At 39.7% G+C, this 18,061-nt stretch overlaps 1 protein-coding gene across 2 annotated transcripts in view; it reads right to left on the reverse strand.

The window, feature by feature from the left end:
* Positions 1-2,055: 2,055 nt before the first annotated feature.
* LOC146315268 (heparan-alpha-glucosaminide N-acetyltransferase) overlaps positions 2,056-18,061 on the reverse strand; it is a 33,551-nt gene continuing 17,545 nt past the window's right edge. Inside the window, exons 11-18 of one of the 2 annotated variants that reach the window (XM_084736048.1) lie at positions 15,524-15,636; positions 14,375-14,496; positions 13,692-13,815; positions 13,498-13,584; positions 11,721-11,798; positions 5,534-5,604; positions 4,344-4,456; positions 2,056-3,052 (exon numbers count right to left, since the gene is read on the reverse strand). In XM_084736048.1, coding sequence (XP_084592174.1) covers positions 2,871-3,052; positions 4,344-4,456; positions 5,534-5,604; positions 11,721-11,798; positions 13,498-13,584; positions 13,692-13,815; positions 14,375-14,496; positions 15,524-15,636 — 890 coding nt within the window. In that variant the 3' untranslated portion in view covers positions 2,056-2,870. Of the gene's footprint in view, positions 3,053-4,343; positions 4,457-5,533; positions 5,605-11,700; positions 11,799-13,497; positions 13,585-13,691; positions 13,816-14,374; positions 14,497-15,523; positions 15,637-18,061 lie in introns of both variants that reach the window. The other variant, XR_014771854.1, reaches the window with a different exon arrangement.

Here is an 18,061-nt window from a genome sequence, read left to right on the forward strand (position 1 = left end):
TTTTTATTTTCATAATCAGGATCCCTTTGCCTGCCAACCAATACAATGAACTTCCATTAATAATAAGCTGAGCAGCCATTGATTTTTAAATGTTTATTTAATTACTGCCCCTTGAAAAGCTTTCTTTATATTACCAGCACTTTTGTTTTGACCCAGTGCAGCACTTCCTATTTTTCTTCACTGTTTTAACACTGTATGGCCTTTCAAAATACAGCTATTGCTTAATATTCTCCAAGAAAAAGTCTGAAAATCATCATTTTCTGCAAGATATCATGTTGTCCTCTATGTGAAATTGATGTGAATACATCAACAGATACTCTACTCAAATGTTCCCTTACTCTATAGGAGGATAAATGCTGTACCAAGGGAGAGTGTGGGGATCATTATGTGATATAAGGAGCTGAGCGGCCTGCATGAGAACACTGTATCTGGGATAACGTTTCCATATGACAGACTATAGGTATCCTGAGACATATGCTCAGTGAGAATCAATAAAGACAAGGAAATGTGGTGGTGTAGCCATGGTATGTGGAACCACAAAGGTTTCTTCTCTGACAGAGTGACAGCAAGTTTATAGCACTGTAGCATGGCATTCAGCAGAAATTCAATCTGAAATATAAGCAGAATATTAATCACCTCTGCAGTCTGGACCTTCTTATTTGGACCCTTCTGATCTTTATTAACAACTGCTTGTGATGTTAAATGGGTTTTGAGCTGCAGTTACTGTAAGTCACTAGGAATGAGTCAGCTAAATGCTCATACTTAAATACAGAGCTTCATCATCACATGCAAATACACAAAAGATATCTTTAGACCTTTGTGGCGAGTCGGCATTGATTTTATTTTCATCTCATGCAGATGCAGCAATGTGTTTCCATTGCTGGCACAGTAGTTTGGGAAAGCAATTATGGACCTGGGAGCTGAAAAACCTCCTATCTTAAGTCTTAAATGAAATAGGAACAGTCTAAGATAGGATTTTTCCCACTTTGGTATTGCAGGAGCAAATCAAGGAATCATATATTATTTTACTTGATCATATCTAGGTAAGGAAATCCTGAATACTCAATCAAATATGCTTACAATTTTTTTGTCTGTTACCGCTACTTTTCTTGTCTTACTTTGTGAAAGGTGACTTTTTTAAAAATACTGAAACATACCAAAAAAATAGAGGAAAAACATCAATTGGCACTTAACTTCAAAACAGCTGAGTTAGAGGGTTTTGTAACATCTGTAAAGAAATCTAAAGACGTGCAGGAAAAGACACCAGACAGTCTCATTTTATGTGTAAAAGTAAAGAAAAGCAGCCATCAGCTATGGATTAACCAAGTTAGTTGCTGTTACTGTACACTGCTGTTGGCTACGGTTAGCCAGGTAGTAAGTTTGCTTCTCTTAGCAAACTCTTAGCTGTTAGCAGACACTCCCTTTAGTTAGTAAGTTAGCTGCTACTACTATAGTTGGAAAAAAGAAGTTAGTTAAAAGTTAGGACAGCTTAACAGTTACCTTAAAGTTAGGAGAGCTTATTTAAGATTTTGGTAAGTTAGGATGCTTGTGCAAAACACTCTTTGACATAGGAACTATTAATTTGTAATGTATTTTTAGGGCATTAACCCTAATTACCAGGGTTGCCACACAGTTGAGATAGGATCTGCATGTTAGGAAGTTTCTTTAATACGACCCCTGAGTCCCATTAAAGAAGGCACGGTCCACCTGCAGAGATTCAAACACAACCAACTCTTCTGTTCACAAGACAATTACCAAAACCACTACACCATATTACGCAATGTTACTGCAGCTTCTGCGGAGTGCGTAATATGATTTAACTCTGGAGGAAGAGCATGATGCTGTTTCATTTCATTAACTAGATGGTCATTTCATGATCTACACACCACCTGACCTGATGCTGAGGGCACACAGGATCCTACAAGAGGATCTATAAATCACTCCACCTGATTGTCAACCATGAAGAAACATTATAATCAAAGTAAAAAATAAAATAAAATAAAATAAACCCAGTTTCAGTAGGTAAGTAGCTTTGTGCTTTAAATATGTAAAATGGGAAACAGCTCGGGCTCCCTGAAGGAGCTAATGGTTGTTCTCTGATGAATTGGATTTGTGTAATTTCCCTGATTTTCTAATACAATGAGTGCTAGAGGTGTCTGTCCCATTAATGACACTCCTTTGTGAGCTGTGCATCTTGACCCCTATTAAAGTACTGTCACTCGGACAGCAGATGGTACCCGGCACACGCACACACACACACACACACACACACACACACACACACACACACACACACACACACACACACACACACACACACACACACACACACACACAGAAAGAGAAGGAGTGGCCATGGCAACAGACTCATAATAGCTGGCCTGGTGTGTAGTGGAATCACTCGGCCTAATTTGTTAAGTACCACCTCAGTATATTTGATTTAATCAGTCTCTCCAGCGCACAAAACAAGTGGCATCAAATAAATCCTCAGCTGCCCACGCTGACGGTGGATCACACGTCTTCTTCAGAAACTGGCTGCCGGTTTAATGGCTTTCAGGGATGAACATTTTCACACTTTTTTCTCGGCGCTGCAGCTTGTGTTGGATTAAAACTTTGAGCAGTTGATCTGAGATGCTTGATATTTCAGATGGCTTGGATATTAGCATTAGTACAATTCATTCAGATGTGCGTGGGAAGGTTTTATGTCACTGAAAAGTAAACTAAACTGATTAAGCCAAAAAAAAAAAAAAAAAGACTCCCACAGACATTATAATAATCTCTGTATCTCACCATGAATAGTGTTTGTTTTGAGTTGAATAATGAGATTACAGCATGTATAGAATAAAAAAGGGACAGATGATCATGCTGGTTTATATTTTGAGGAAGAATTTCTTCCTGTACAGCAGGTAAGCGATGAGCACCCACAGTGCAGTTCCCCACAGGCTCTGGAAGAGAAACTCCCAGTGGCTCTCCTGGAAGCGCATCTCCCAGCTGAACGGGAAGTAGAAACCCAGGAGAGAGTGGCCAACGTAGACAAAGATGGAGTTCATCCCTGAGGACAGCAAGAGACAAACAGAAGCTGCTACTGGACAGGAATCTTTCAACTGTTATTCGTCATCAGTCATGCAACATGGCTCTCACTACCTCTGCTGCAGAGATTTGGACACCGTGAATTTAGACAAAACAAGTATACTGGAGTAGGCAGTGAAAACCTCAGAAAGCTTTCAACTCAAACTTCAATTTGCCATTAATCATTTACATGCTTGTGTCTGATTATGACCAAGAGTAAACAAATAACTGGAAAGATTGAGGCACTTAGAAGAAAATAGAAATTACAGCCACCAAAGCAGTCAGCTCATGTTAGGATGCTTTCATAACATTAACCCCTGTTGAAGCAGAATCTTGCAATATATAAAATAATGAATAAGCTGTTATAAATGTTTGTTTTTGCACTTGAATCTAGCTCAGTTAGTGAGCATGTTTATCTTTGGTTGGACTCTGACACTATAGACTTATATAAAACTGCAGTTTGAGATTCTCTTGCCTGCTTGTTTGCTTAACTGCTTCAACGGAGGGAGCGAGTACAAAGTGCGCTTCAAGCATTGTCAAAATGGCTGCGCTGATGGGAATTAATTTTCATCTGAGGATGCCTAAGGAAAAAATGAATTGCATAAAATAACCATAAGGATTTCCTAAGGATGTTGAGAGGGAAATCCCCTCACTCTCTAAGTGTTTACCCTTAGCTACTAAAATATTCCTGTATGCGCTGCTAGAAGGTCCTCAGCTACGATTTTCCTCAGAAAATGTAAGGAACCCCTACCTTAAAAATGAAGAAGTTTGTGGCTGAATGGCGGAATTTGGTTTAAGAGGAGGAGGAGATACTGAGACACTTTTTCAGGACAGGGAAAACCCCTGGACACTATGACTGATGTGTTAATTGAGAAATTATAGATTTGACCATTAGTTAGCTGTAGCTAGCTAGCCAAACATTAACATAACTCTGTATCATGTACTATATCAACTCCAGCTATATTGTTTTATTGAAATTTGTCAGATTTGTTGGCTCCTGTCGATGTTTGGCTATCTAGTCTTGCTGTCACAGTAATATTTTCACATTTCTTCATGAATTCATCGACACAATAGATTTAAAGGTCTTCAACTTAATGTCGAAACTGTTACCTCTTCAGATTCTGTTGATAATGTCGGTTCACTTTTGAAAGTGCAGACGTTGAACACATTTTTTAATGCGTGCGATCCTGTGCCAATCATGTTTCTGAAGCTTTTATTATAACCAAAGCATATTATACTAGTAAAATACACTTGCATTTTAAAATAAACAGTACCTGGGTATATGAATGGCTGTCCGGCCCACCAGCCCTTCACATCAGTGACAAAATACATTCCTCCCAGCAGCAGGAAGGAGAAACAGCCCATACACATCACATAGGACAACGACCTGGAGAAACAGACCATCAGCAACACTTTACAACAACAGCAACCGAGCATCACTAAAATGTTAGTAGCACAGTGCGAACAAGGGTGTAAAAACAGAGTCTATCAATCCTGTTCTGCAGATAAATAACACCCAGGGGTCTCGAGCCAATCCAACAAACCGCGGGACAGTTTGCTGGATGGCTCTAAAACATCAGCAGTGGATCCTTGGCACGTGCCCCATGGAGCCGTGCCAGCCAGCCATGTCCCTGTCTGCTCCTAAGTGCAAGAATGTTTGATGTAATATCATCTGATGTAAAATGGCTGCCTCCTGGAGCCTCCCTGCAGTGGGCTCTTTTATTTTTTATCTCAGTTGAAGTGGGGCCAAAAAGGACTCTTGGCTGGGAGTTAATTACTTCTAGACATCCAGGCAGGGACTCGTACTCAAGAGCTCAATAACCTGTGCATGATGAACTGCCTATAAAAGCCAGGCAGGTAATGGCGAGGGATGAGCGCAGCGTTAGCAGGGGCCCCTGTGGAACATCATGAAGAATTTGCTTACACATCACAGATGAAATGGTATTCTTCCTGCTGCAACATTAAAATGATTCACATCATATTAAGGGGAATGTGGGAGTGGAACAAACGCACAGGTCGTAAAGTAATCTACGTCTGAGGTCGTAATTTTGCTGTATTTCATGCAAAATCATGACAAACATTTATCAAGATGCCGTGTCTTGTTTTTCCAAATAGGAAATATTTTGGGAGCGGTTAGACTACACTGTGGTTATATAGATGCTTTTCCCAGAGCCTGGTCCCATTCCATCACACAGAGCTGGTAAAATGTGTAGTGAGTGCTTCTGGGGTAGAGAGGATAAAGCATCCTTTATTTCGCAGGCCGTAAGGAAGAGTGATCATGTTGGGAGGATGTATAACCGCTCCACCTCACACTCCCGACAGCCCGGGTGATTATTTACAGTCGTAGCTGTCGTTAGAGGTAAGTAAACGCGTGTTTTAGCAGCCTTGATTTGTGCCTGTTGGAAACCCATCCCTTCTTTTGTGAGGAAAAGTGGCTGGATTTAGAGGGTCAGGAAGCACTTACCAAAGGTTTTTATTGACAGGTATAAATCCTCCGTCTCGCGTGCACTTAGAAAGGATGGCTGCAGAGATTCCCTAAGGGTGGAAATGAAACAGATTTCAAATCGATGCAGGGCGATAAAGCAAGCTGTATTGGGCTGCTAAAATGTGAGGCAACAGAATCAAGCAAGTCCGGCAGATTAAACGATTATCTGAGAGTCAGATGAACATGGTCCATCAAGTCACACGCACACAGTGTCAGACTGCAACCACACCAAAGTGAGCATCCACACCTGAGTACGAGTGTAACCTGAGCAATGTACTGCTGTGGACAGGGTCAGCAGTCTTTTCCAATGCTGTTATATAAAACAGTATCATGCTCTTCAAAGCCGCCAGACTCCATTGCCAAAAACAGTAATTTTACCTCATAGTACAAAGTTTCTGGTCTACTGCTGCCTTGATCTCTTAGTTTGTTTGTGTTGTTATTTGACTTTTATGTTGTAAAGGGTTAGTTCAGGTTCACTAAAGTAAATAAAGTAAACAATAAATGCAACAGTATATCAGCATCTCCCTTGTTCTGCATGATAAAATTACTGGTTTTGGCAGTGGAGTATGGTGGCTTTGGAGAGAGTGATATTTGGCTTATGTAACAACAGTTTCTTAAAAAAAATATTGCCTGGCGACAAGATAAAGTGGTGAAAATATTCTCGATATAACATAAAACACTGATTTTTCTAGGTGGCTTTCTTTAGGTTAATATGTTTTGGCGCTGACCCCGTCCTCAACCATAAATTGCTTTGCTTCTTACATCAGTGCTCCCATCCTGGTCTCAATCCCAATTTATCAAATACCAACATTTTGCTATCGCCCCTTGGCGATTCAAACATAAACCTGTAATGCCCGTTAGCAGCTGAAAGATGTGCAACCGGCTTTTCAAGTGACTTCAGTATAAACCCATCTGTGGCTGTATGAGACACACAGGGCTTTTAATGTAGTTTAAAGTGGGAGAAAGTCCACATATGGACGGTGGAAGCTGAAATTTTTTCAGGATTTATGTGGTATTCCCGCTGGATGGTAGTCAATCTCACTGTTCTTCATGGGAATGGGACGGGGATGTAGTTCTAATACGACAAAACTTTATTGTCTTTATTTTGAACATAATGCTAGTCTTTTTAAAATCATTTTTATTCTTTCCTGTGTACACTGATGAGTGGTTGCTGCCCCTGACCAGTGCATGATGTGTGTGGACTGGATTGACTGGGCAGGTTTAGGCATCTGATTTAACCATCTGTTAAAAAGGCTGTCTGCCAGCATCTCATACAGCCGCTAAAGGGTACCTTGTGCTTCAGTATGAAACACAGAGGAGCAGTGACAAAACAGCGGTATGTGACAAGTTGGGATGAGAGTGGGTTGGTACTCCTGCTGCTTCTCCAAACCGGGGCTGTGCCTGAGACCATCTACTGTAGGTAATACACTGACTATGGATAAGTAGTTCACACAACCCCACTTCAAGTGTTGCAAACTGTCCCTTTAACCACAACACAGATGACCTGTGCATGATCTCTGCATCAATAAAAGCTTTTATTCTCTCATCTGTTTACCTTTACATATGATTTAGATACTCAGGGAAACATTTTGTGCTCCACAGAGAAACCCAGGGCAGTGGATCAGAATCCAAACATGCTTGTTAGGTGGATATCCATCATGTGTATAGATGACAGAATCGATGGTGTGGAAATAGCCTAGCCGGGGCTGGATTGAGTCTCCAGGCTATCCAGGCAGCAGGATGTGGGATGGGGCTGGTATGTGGGGCAATCGCTCAATTTCAATCTCTCACTTCTGGAGCCTGATCGTTGGATTTTAATTAACAGGGGCTGTTGTTTATTAGGAGGAAGATGCATGGCCGCCCCTGAATATCAATCCGCCACAGACACCACACTACAGTGAACTGTGGTGTAAAGCCTGGCTCGCCGTTTACTGTATCAACACTTTCTGGTTCTTTGTGAACCTCCTGTGCATAATATCAATCCTGTGGTTGGGTGCGCGCAGAAATGAGCTCCCTCCTCCACCGAGGAGACCGGCTAATGTCAAGAGCACATGTCTGAAACAAGAGGCAGTTCAGCTCTGCTTCCTGCCTCCCCTCTGAGGCGAAATCGTATTAGAAAAGTCAATATCAAGACCAAGCCAATCACTAAAACTAATTTTGCTTTCTTTGTCGGTGAAAACACTTTGCAGGACTAAAAATACATTTAGCTGCTGAGATAAAAGAAGAAACCAAAGCAAACACATGGGACAATATGTGCTGTATTCATACTTTACACGTGGTCTGTGTCTGTTCCCAGGATCAATAAAAAACAGATAGCTCTCGGTCAACCATAGCAATGTGAGAAAATCTATTTTATTGTTATCCTCTATTTCTGTTAACCAGGACTTAAAGTCTTTGTATTGATCACTAAACACTTTATGATCCTGAACATAACATGTCCAACATCATAATCTTGAGCAGCATCCACATCATCTGTGTAGCATTAACTGGTGATCCATGAGATACAGCAGGAAAAACATAAAAGCCTAATGTTTATTTATTTCGTCATGTGTTACTTTATCATTCGGTGCCTCTGGGAGAAGCCAAATGGATCTAATTTATTTCACCTCCCTCCAGTCACTCGCTCCACAATGATAGTCAATAAGATACAACACCAGGAGACATAATGGGGAGATTTGTCATTTAAGAAATGAGGTTAATGACATTAAATTCTCACAACAGAATTTCAATTGATTCTCACACATATACACAGGTTTTCTCCTGATTCAGGAACACAGAATACACATTTCTCAAACCTCTAATTTTACATTGTACTATATTTACTATATTAATACTGTTCCTATCACAGTCCTGTTGGATTACAATATTCTTATTGTTTTAACAAACTTTACTTTTATTTTACTTTTAGCCAGTGTCAGCCCACACTTTGGCCCAGTCTGAAATATCTCAACAACAAAATTATATATCAAGGATGATCTTGTTGTCCACTGGTTAAGTGAACCCATTTTGCATGAAAATTACATTAATAGTATCTAGAAATACATACACACATACACTAAATTACAATAATAAGCATGGTAGATATATCTGCTATATCTTTTAAAGCCAAAGGGTTGAATATTCACGTTTCCTGTGTCTGAACTCTTTCCTCTACTTTATGAGTTTTCACAATTGAAACAAAAGAAACCAGTGAGTGCAAAAGTTGCATTGCTTTTAATTTGTTGCATGCATTTAATATCTTTTTCTATTTAGTCTGACTCTCCTAAATTCCCTCTTTTAAAACAGCCTGAGTTAAAACTTTTCTCAACAACAGCCCAAAGCAATGGATGGGCTCATATCCTACTAAATAAAATGATGATCTTAATGATCAAACACCCAAAAACTTAGAAGTAGCTTATTCTTTTAATAAACACAACGTTGCATTTGGGTTTTTTATATTTATAAATGATCAAAGGGCTGGGTTTAGGTCATTAAAGGGACAGATCCAGCCCACAGGCCACCAGCTGAACAGGCCTGCTGTAGACTCAGTCTGAAATTTTGAGGGGATTTTTTTTCTTGTCTTTTCAGAACGTATGGGCCTCATCGTGATGATGGGCATGAACCCATGGGCTCCTGGGCTGTAATACTGGGTTACACAAATAAACATGACCTGATACAACAAACCTACATGACTTCTTTAATGTAAGAACCGTCAGGTTAATGTAATCATGCCGGTCAAACACTTACACATAACAGTCTGAAGGAACTATTTAAAATGGCAGAAAAGGCACAGTAAAATACGAACAACTAACTTAAAGCTAATGAGATCTATGACTGTTCCTGTGTATGTTTCTCTGGCTGTATCTACTGGCCCCTTCTTTTCATCCTGCACAGTTTGATTTCAAAGGCTGAGTGAAGCAGCCAGCCCCTCCAGCTCCATCATCGCTCCAGGTCAGAGGACGGCCAGTTCAGGATGTCTGCCTCCACAGTGTGCAGGCTCCTACTAACCCCGTTTTGCAAACGAGTTACATCTCTGCAGCATCTCACTGTACGTACATAAAAACAGTGGCCACTCACAGTTCAGCAGAGCCTGGCCTTTTCTACGTGGATATCTGCCAATCTCATTAGAGCAGACCAACAGCCTCATGTCACAGGTTTAGAAATGCAAAACGGGCCATCTCGTATAACACTAAGCTTCTCCCTGTGGGACACATTCCCCCTCTAAATGAAATAGAGGCCAGCTTGCCTCTTTTCGTGTTTTCAGACCACCCAGAATGAGCACAGATTCAAAACAAATATGACCTCAAACGCCATCTGAGCAGATTCATTAAGACATTTACCTTTTTCTCCTGGATTAGAATGAACTTCCATTTCTGTTATACCATTTTATCTATACCGCTGTGGTAATTTCGTTAGCTAATAAATTTTTGTCTTGGTTTTTGTCAACGACATCTTTTACTGACAAAAACAAGACAATGACAAAATAAAAATTAATTCACGATGACAAAAACTATGACAAAATCTAGTGACACTTTCTTTAACGGATGAAAATAAGACAAAAATATTAGGGAGGGAATAGAAGTTGGGAAGAGATCCAATCACTTCGCATGGTAGGGAGGTTAGAAAGTGCTGTAATAGACATATGGATACATCTCACATTTGCAGGGTGACCCTATAGCTCAGTTGGTGGAGCGTACACACCATATATTGAGGCTGTCAGTCCTCTGCAGCGGCTGCCAGTTCGATTCCCACCTGCAGCATTTGCTGCCTGTCATCCCCTCTCTCTCTACCCCCTTTCCTGTCATATCTTCAGCTGTCCTATCACAATAAAGGCAAAAAGCCCAAAAAATAATCTAAAAAAAAATTCTTCACATTTGCTGTCAAGGAAAACAAGACTCTGTAAACTAATTTACCTCAAACTGAAACAAATGTCTAACAAAAAGAACAATGTATATTTTGATATGTTAATGTCAAGATAATAATATTAATATGAGGTTAAAGGAGCAATATGTCGCAATTGTGTGTGCAAAACTTTGTATTGCAGTCCAAATAGCAAGTTGGAGCCAGAAAAGGTGTATTAAATTGGTTGAAATCCTATTTAATATGCAATCTACAGTTGAAGTGAGTTGTGTCCCTCCGCCCGCTCCTCAACAGTCTTGAGGATGCTCAGGAGGGCTGCAGGAACACTGCAGGAGTGCAGAGTGCATGCAACATTGTAAACTAACAACAACAAGCGAGCTGTTTATTACTGTCAGTTGTCTGTCAGTGTAAAGCTAAGCCTGTTATTGTGAAAACAAAAACCCATTACTCCAAAAATACACAGTCTGGAGTTGGAGTTAAGTGACTTTCCGCCTGCCAGAAACCTTTAACATATAGCTCACTAACCATTATAAACATCTAATCCTTCTACAGCATTATTAATGATTTGTTTTGACTCAAATTAATGTGAAACGAGCAAACAAAAAAGTTATTCCAGCCCTGACTTGAACTCAATATGTGCCCTTGATCTTTGATGTGTGGTCATTTTATCATTTATTACAGTAAATATATTACAGATTTCTCCTTTAATAGATGTTTCCTCGAGTTTGGAAATTCTAGAGAAACGTTTAATAATGCATTAAACCTGTAAGATTTTTGTTGACTAAAACTAAAACAATTCAGACTGACTAAAACGTGACGAAAACTAAATCATAATAAACACTGCCATACTGTCACATGAATGTAAATGTTTGTGCGCAGGTATATAAATTAATCATGCTCTTCATCAGATGCTACTGATTGCAGTAGCCTGTAAGTAATATGCACAACTCTTCTAATCTAAAACCACATGTGAGACAGGAGGCAATGAGAGACAGTGTGTATCCCCCTGAGGCCCTGGATACCCATGTCTGCCCGGAAACGCCGCCACACATGGATGTCGTTTAATTGTACCGAGATCACACGCATGTCCTCTACTAACTCCTGCTAATGAATGGCTTCGGCAGCGATGACTAATACTCGAGTGGCTGGAAAACATGTCGCAGAGTTTTACCTGCAAGGCGAATTAAAACAACAAGAACATAAAAGTGCTTGGCTCTGTGTGAGTCACAGGAGCAGAACGATGTTTTTAAGTGATTTGTTCTCTGGGTTTTAAATGATCAATTGACTTATGTCCTCATTTACTTTACCAGCTGTGTTTCAGACGTACCAGGAGGACGGCCCACACTAGGAATCGACAGAGGATGTGGATGTTCGCCCCCTTGTAGGAAATGATAATTTTCCCAGCCTGTGGAGAAGGAGGCAAAGCTAAGCACAGTCGCCACAGCTCATTCAGTCATACATTTAATGAGAAATACCATGTAAACACCAACAACCGGTGTGTGCATGTGTTTGCCCTTGGGTAACCAAATAGGCCTGGGATGTGGGTGTCAGTGCCGTGTCCCTGACGTGGCGGTCACATTTCTCCCATCCTGTTGAGCCAGATGTGTGGTGTAAGTCATCCGCACCCTCTGATTAATTTGGTGATGATGAATATGTTTCAGCTGAGGACATTAGCACGGGCGAACACAGAGGAGGGCAGCGGACACCTGGCGCGTCGTCTAAGACTCGCTGACTGAAGGGCTCAGTGCTAACCGCCCACTGGGAATTGAGCAATGTGGCTGCTTTTGCATGGTAACTTCCCACAACATAAATGGTTATAAGTGACACTGTCGCCATCAAAAGCTCTCTGCTCACTTTCTGACCACATTTTGTGAATAAAGCAGGGCAGCTGTGCACCTAAAATGAGGAGGGAAATACTGTCCTCTGTCACATAACCTTCATGTAAGTGGAGCCATCTACTGTAGGTAATATGCTGACTATGGATAAGTGCATCACACACTTCAATTAATCCAAACTATCCCTTTAAAGTCATAGCTATACATGATTCTGATTTGTTTCTGTCTCTAAACAACTGATCTTTTATGTCTGTTTCTGCATCTGATCTGTAAGCCATCTCTGAGCAAATTTGGTTCCATTTGTGCAAATGAAGCTGCAGCTTTCAGCCAATCAGAGGAGAGGACCGCAAGGACATAAAGGGCAGTTCACCCAAAATCACAGAAAAACACAGTATTTTTACTTCTATTACGACATTTTAAAAATGCCGAGATTCTAAAATGTCATGAACACAATTTGGTTTGATTTATTTAAATAAAGACATTTATGAAACACAAAACCAACATCTCTCCAGAAACCATTCCAGGTTATTTGCTGGCAAAAGCTTTCATTGGAACTGCTTTGTACTCAACATTTATTCCCTTTGAAAATGGTGAGGTATTTTTATTTTCATAAATATACAGACAATTTGAAATAATCACAGTTTAATAAATAAATAAATAGTTTGGGGACTAGAGCACCCTGGTAATTAGGGAACTGACATGCACAGAAATATGTCTAAGAGGGAAAGATGTGAACAATAAACATCTCAGGGATCTGTCAAATGCTTCGTTTCTGACACTCCTCTTTACATGCATATGTACCAAAAACTTCCCAAAAAGTTATCAGAGCCTAAAGTATCAATATGAATAAGAAAAGACTGCCCGATCAATGTAAACTTGTCATCTGACCTACTAACAATATAACAAACCTTTTACATCTTAAAATATAACATATCTCATACAGCGACTGGAGGATAACAGTCTTTCCATCTAACCAAAATTTCTTGTCTGGCTACCAGAAGACAAAAGACATAATCTAAAAGTGAGGGATGCTGATGTTAAATGGTGAGCTTCATCATCACAAATGAAATGTCAGAAATCATTAAAACTAACTAACTTTTTCATTAGCCTTCAAAATTATTCACTACATAACATTTCATATAATCTAAATTCTACAGTTGCAAAGTACAGAAGTGACTTTTAGGGAAACTTTTAAGAAACTCTGACGTATTAGAAATTCTCTTGGACCACTTGTTGAATTATACAGGAGAAATAAATGATCCGTCTTACCTGCATCCCCAGGAATCCCATAACAATGGAGTTGATCGTACCCAGAACCCCCTCGGGGTCGAAGGGCTGCGTGGTGTGATACATTTCCTGGAGAAAAAAAAACACAACATGAAAAGGACCAGAAAGGTTATTTTAATCATTTTAATTCTTGATAGCTAAATAAAGTAAAGAGTGGTGTGTGAAAACAATTGTACTTTGCATGTGGGGTATCTGTACATGTTATCACCAAACATCCATCTATCGATGTATCCTGCTGCGCCTCCAGTGCAGTTTGGATAAAGACCGTCATCACCGATTCCACCGGCTCCCAAATACCCACTGAGAACAGACAATACAGAATAATCAGTATTAAAAGAATAAGAAATGTCATAGCATTGAAAAAGTAATGACATAATTATAAATAATTAAAAACATAAAACAAAATGCAATTTTAGGTTTTTCACCTCTTATTTTTAACATTGTGTGATACTGAGTTCACCAAACATCCACAATCACATATGATCAACCAATCAAATGTTAGAATGTGTGCAGGGTCACAAAAAAAAAATGGGGGAAAAAACCCACAGAAAAAGCGGCACTGAGCAGAAGACTCCGAGCGAGGAAGATGGATCCTCTGCCTCCGCTCCTCTTATTGCACATGACAGACTGAGATTGGCTAATTATGCCCTCTGAAGCATCCACCACAGGCCCATAAATCACAGCGGTTCATAACACCAGCGACACAAGGTGCACACTAACACCTCTGCTGCAGCACAACAGCCCCAACTGGAGATTATCTCAGCATGGGTGAAATTTACACTTCTAGCATGTGTGTACAGTGGATTAATGAGGAGATTGGACTTCATGACACGACAGCGAGAGCTTCGCTTGGACTTACGTGGGGCAGTTGGGTACAGGCATGAGCAGAGTGATGCAGAGCCACAGAGTCTCCAGCAGGATGATAATCAGCCACTGGGGCCAGTAAATGACCACATCCTGGATGGGGTTCCACCAGTGATACTGCAATACACATATCTCATTAACTGAAAATAGTCTGACAGTACAAAACTGCTTATCTTTTTGACACTTTTTTAACACTAAACTCTTCAACTTTACTCTCTTTCAGAGGCAGAACGAGAGATGATATCAAATGAAACTAGAAGACTTTAAGGAAGTAGTATAAATGTGTTATTTTTCACATATTCTGTCTGAAATATCTGCGTACTGGGGTACCTAGGCCACATTGGAATATAATAAATTGTGTATGACTTGAAAGCTGAGGCTCTTGTGGATTCAATGAGCCCAATTTTACCCATGTGTGATGATGTTAGTGCCCACAGTAGCCATTTCATTGTCATGAGGCCATTTTTTTTTAACTTGATCTCACTGTATAAAATGACCTATAGTGACCTCCAGGATGATCACAGCCTCATGAAACTGCACAGCAACAAACTAGAGAGTTGGAGCATTCAGAGGTTTTCCAAGGCATATTGACAATAAGAGAGCTTCCTGAGCAATTCACAGAAGTCCTCGCTAACCAATTGCCAAAAAAATGTCACTCTTTCTGCAGAAATCTACAAAAGTTTTTGATCCTTAATCATAGTATTTTTTTTTGGGGGGGGTGACAATTTTTATGAATTCTCGACTGATCAAATCTGTGTAATAAATGCTATGAACCCAAAAATGTGTAAGACATTATAGAACATGGGAATAGCCATCATACACTTTGATTATAAAGTTCTAAACCTTTCTAAACTCACAACTGTGATTAGATGCCTAAAAAAATAGATCTATTATGGATTTATGACAAGAAAAACTTGGCAGATATTGCTCAACTGTATCTCAAATTAATCTTCAGGTTCCCAGCTTTCAGATGATGTATAGCACTTCCACAGTAGGATTAAAAAACAGAATACTAAGCAAGAAAATTGATCCAGGAAAAAATTAGCTGTTTATAAACATGTTGTTTCAGGTTGGACTTCTTTAACGTTTTTTTCCTCCCTGGTGTGTAATGACAGACTAAAGTGAACCTGACAGAGCTGCTCACCACTTTCACTGGGATTTCTTTCTGGCCCCAGAAAGTCTGCAGGAGAGACAGAGCGAAGTAGGTGAAGCCCAGACGCTGCAGCACTCCAGGGATCCTCAGCCAGGACCAGGACACTGGAACACAATCAACAACACACACAGCACTCTGCAAAAAGTCCATTTCAGTAATATCTGAAGTGATGTTATGTTTTCAATGCGCCTCCTTTGACTTTCTGTCTATTTTTGTGGATTATAGCAACTTGAAATTACACACCATTCCCTTGACCTGCTATTTTATTTCATTTAAAGTGTGTCACTTAGGTTTCTGTCAGCGTTGAGACTCTGACATCATGTACACAATGTTTTCCAGACTTTTCCCCCTGCAGCTGAGCTGTCTCTCTTTGTGACACAGAAAAAAAGGTCTAATGCAAGAAAAAAAGAAATCATATTTTGTGATCAAACAATGCATTACATCAGACTGACGTCAAATTATGTATTATATAATTATATACTCATTGTACTTAATAAACTAAAGCAGCACAATTTTTCCTGAAAACACTATTAAGTTATTAAAAAGCAGCATTTTTCTTTTATGTAAAGCAAATATTTGAGTTGGAAAACTGGAAACTTTAATGTGATTTGCCTTAAAATTAAGTTGCATTAATGCAAACTGATGATTTGAAACATCTGACTTCAAGCAACAGGGCTAATCTAATTTGTCAACTTAATCCAGGAACCCTCATGTGTGCATCAGCACCCAGTGATGAACACATGAACTCACAACTCAGGTACAAGTACAGATAAAACTCAGTGGTGTGAAGCTATTCCCGCTGATGAGCAAATCAGGGAATTGATCATATTGAACATGAGATCATCCGAATCTAAATCAATCCACCACTACTACTTCCTGAAGGAGGATGATGGACAGCACGGCACGCTGGGAAATGGTGTCAGCCTTCAGGATATGGACATGTCAAGAATGTGGGAAGCTAATCAAGGATTCCCAGTTATCTCTCGGTCTCGACAAATTGGGGAGGATAGGATTGGCTTGTGGTTGAGAGATTGATGGTAATCTACGCATTAGTTAATTGAAAACCTCTTTGCCACACAAAGTGCCGTAAAAACAGTGAAATCCCAATCATTGATCCGGACAAATCAAATAAGTGGAGGAAATCTCTCCCTTCACAGGAAAAGAGGAAGCTCTTACTTATGACACATTTGTTAAATCTGCAGGTTACAGCCCCACCAAGATCATTTACTCCATCTGTCCCTACACATAACTGTCACTTACATAACAATTATCCTGAAAGTCGCAGTTTTAAGGTGAACCGCAGGAAACTGCAACATCTTTTGTCTCACTTTTTGATCAATTTATGTAGGTTTTTTTTGTGTGAAACTGAAGCCCCTTTTTGACGTTCAATATCATTTAAGAAGTGAAAGCTCTGCTGTCTGCTTCCCATCTCTGAGCACTTTCACTGATAGATTGGATAAAATAATGATTCCATGGTGGAAGTGAGGAGAACTGTTAAAACCATCAGAAAGTAGAGCAAATAGCTGAGCAAAGAACTTTGTGACTTTCTGAACTCACCTCCATTCGATCTTTTCTTGCAACTTGTCACGGAACAAAAAAAGAATAAACACTGTTGAGATTTAATCTTAAAACATAACTTCACCTTTGGCAAAAGAATATTTTTCTATGTCAAAACTGTTAATTGTTAATGAGAAACAGCCGTGGCAATGTGTTTTTGAGTTTATCTAACAGAATCCATTAAAAGGATAGTTCAGGTTTTTTTTTGTGGGGTTATATGAGGTACAACAGTAGACGGTAATCAGCATGTCTCCAGGTTGAAGAGGCAGCAGGAGTACTGGTGTAGGAACGCAGAATATTAATTACCATAATGGACTTTGCAAAGAAATGCATACTTTTATTTTAGTAAAACGAATCCCCTCTAACTTTTCCAGCTGTTCCTGGACCAGTTATCAGAATTCCTACCATTAGAGAGGCTGACCTTAGGAAAAAATAACCGGGGACATAATTTTCAAAACTCTGGTCCTCACTATTTTCTTACTTTTCACATAGAGATCAGTAATGGACATTTTTGGGAGTTACTGCTGCCTCGGTTGGTTTGTTTGTGTTATTGTGTGACTTTGGTGAAGCCAAACTAACACTTTAAAACACCAAAGTCACAAAATAACCCAACAACACAACTGATTGAGGCATCAGCAGACAAGCAACTCCCATGTTCTGCTTGGTAAAATGGATAATTTGGCCAATTCAGTCTGGTTGCTTTGCAGAGAGAGATAACTGCCTCATAAAATGGCAGTTTCCCGTCAAAAAAGGCTGTCTGACGGCAAGGTAAAGTGGTAAAAATATTCTAATTATAGTGTGCACTTAAAATGATATTGATTTTTTTTAGGTGGGCCTTTTTTATAAGTGGCTAAAATATGTTTTGCTGCTGACCCAAGCAAGAGAAACAGCCATGTTTTTAGCTTCATCACAATGTTCTTTTGAATTGATTTGATGGAATCCATTAATTCAAGCGCTTTATATTTTTTAAAC

The sequence above is a fragment of the Lutjanus erythropterus genome, chromosome 14 (genome assembly GCF_056507025.1).
Source record: "Lutjanus erythropterus isolate fLutEry1 chromosome 14, fLutEry1.hap2, whole genome shotgun sequence".
Classification (NCBI taxonomy): Eukaryota; Metazoa; Chordata; class Actinopteri; order Lutjaniformes; family Lutjanidae; genus Lutjanus; species Lutjanus erythropterus.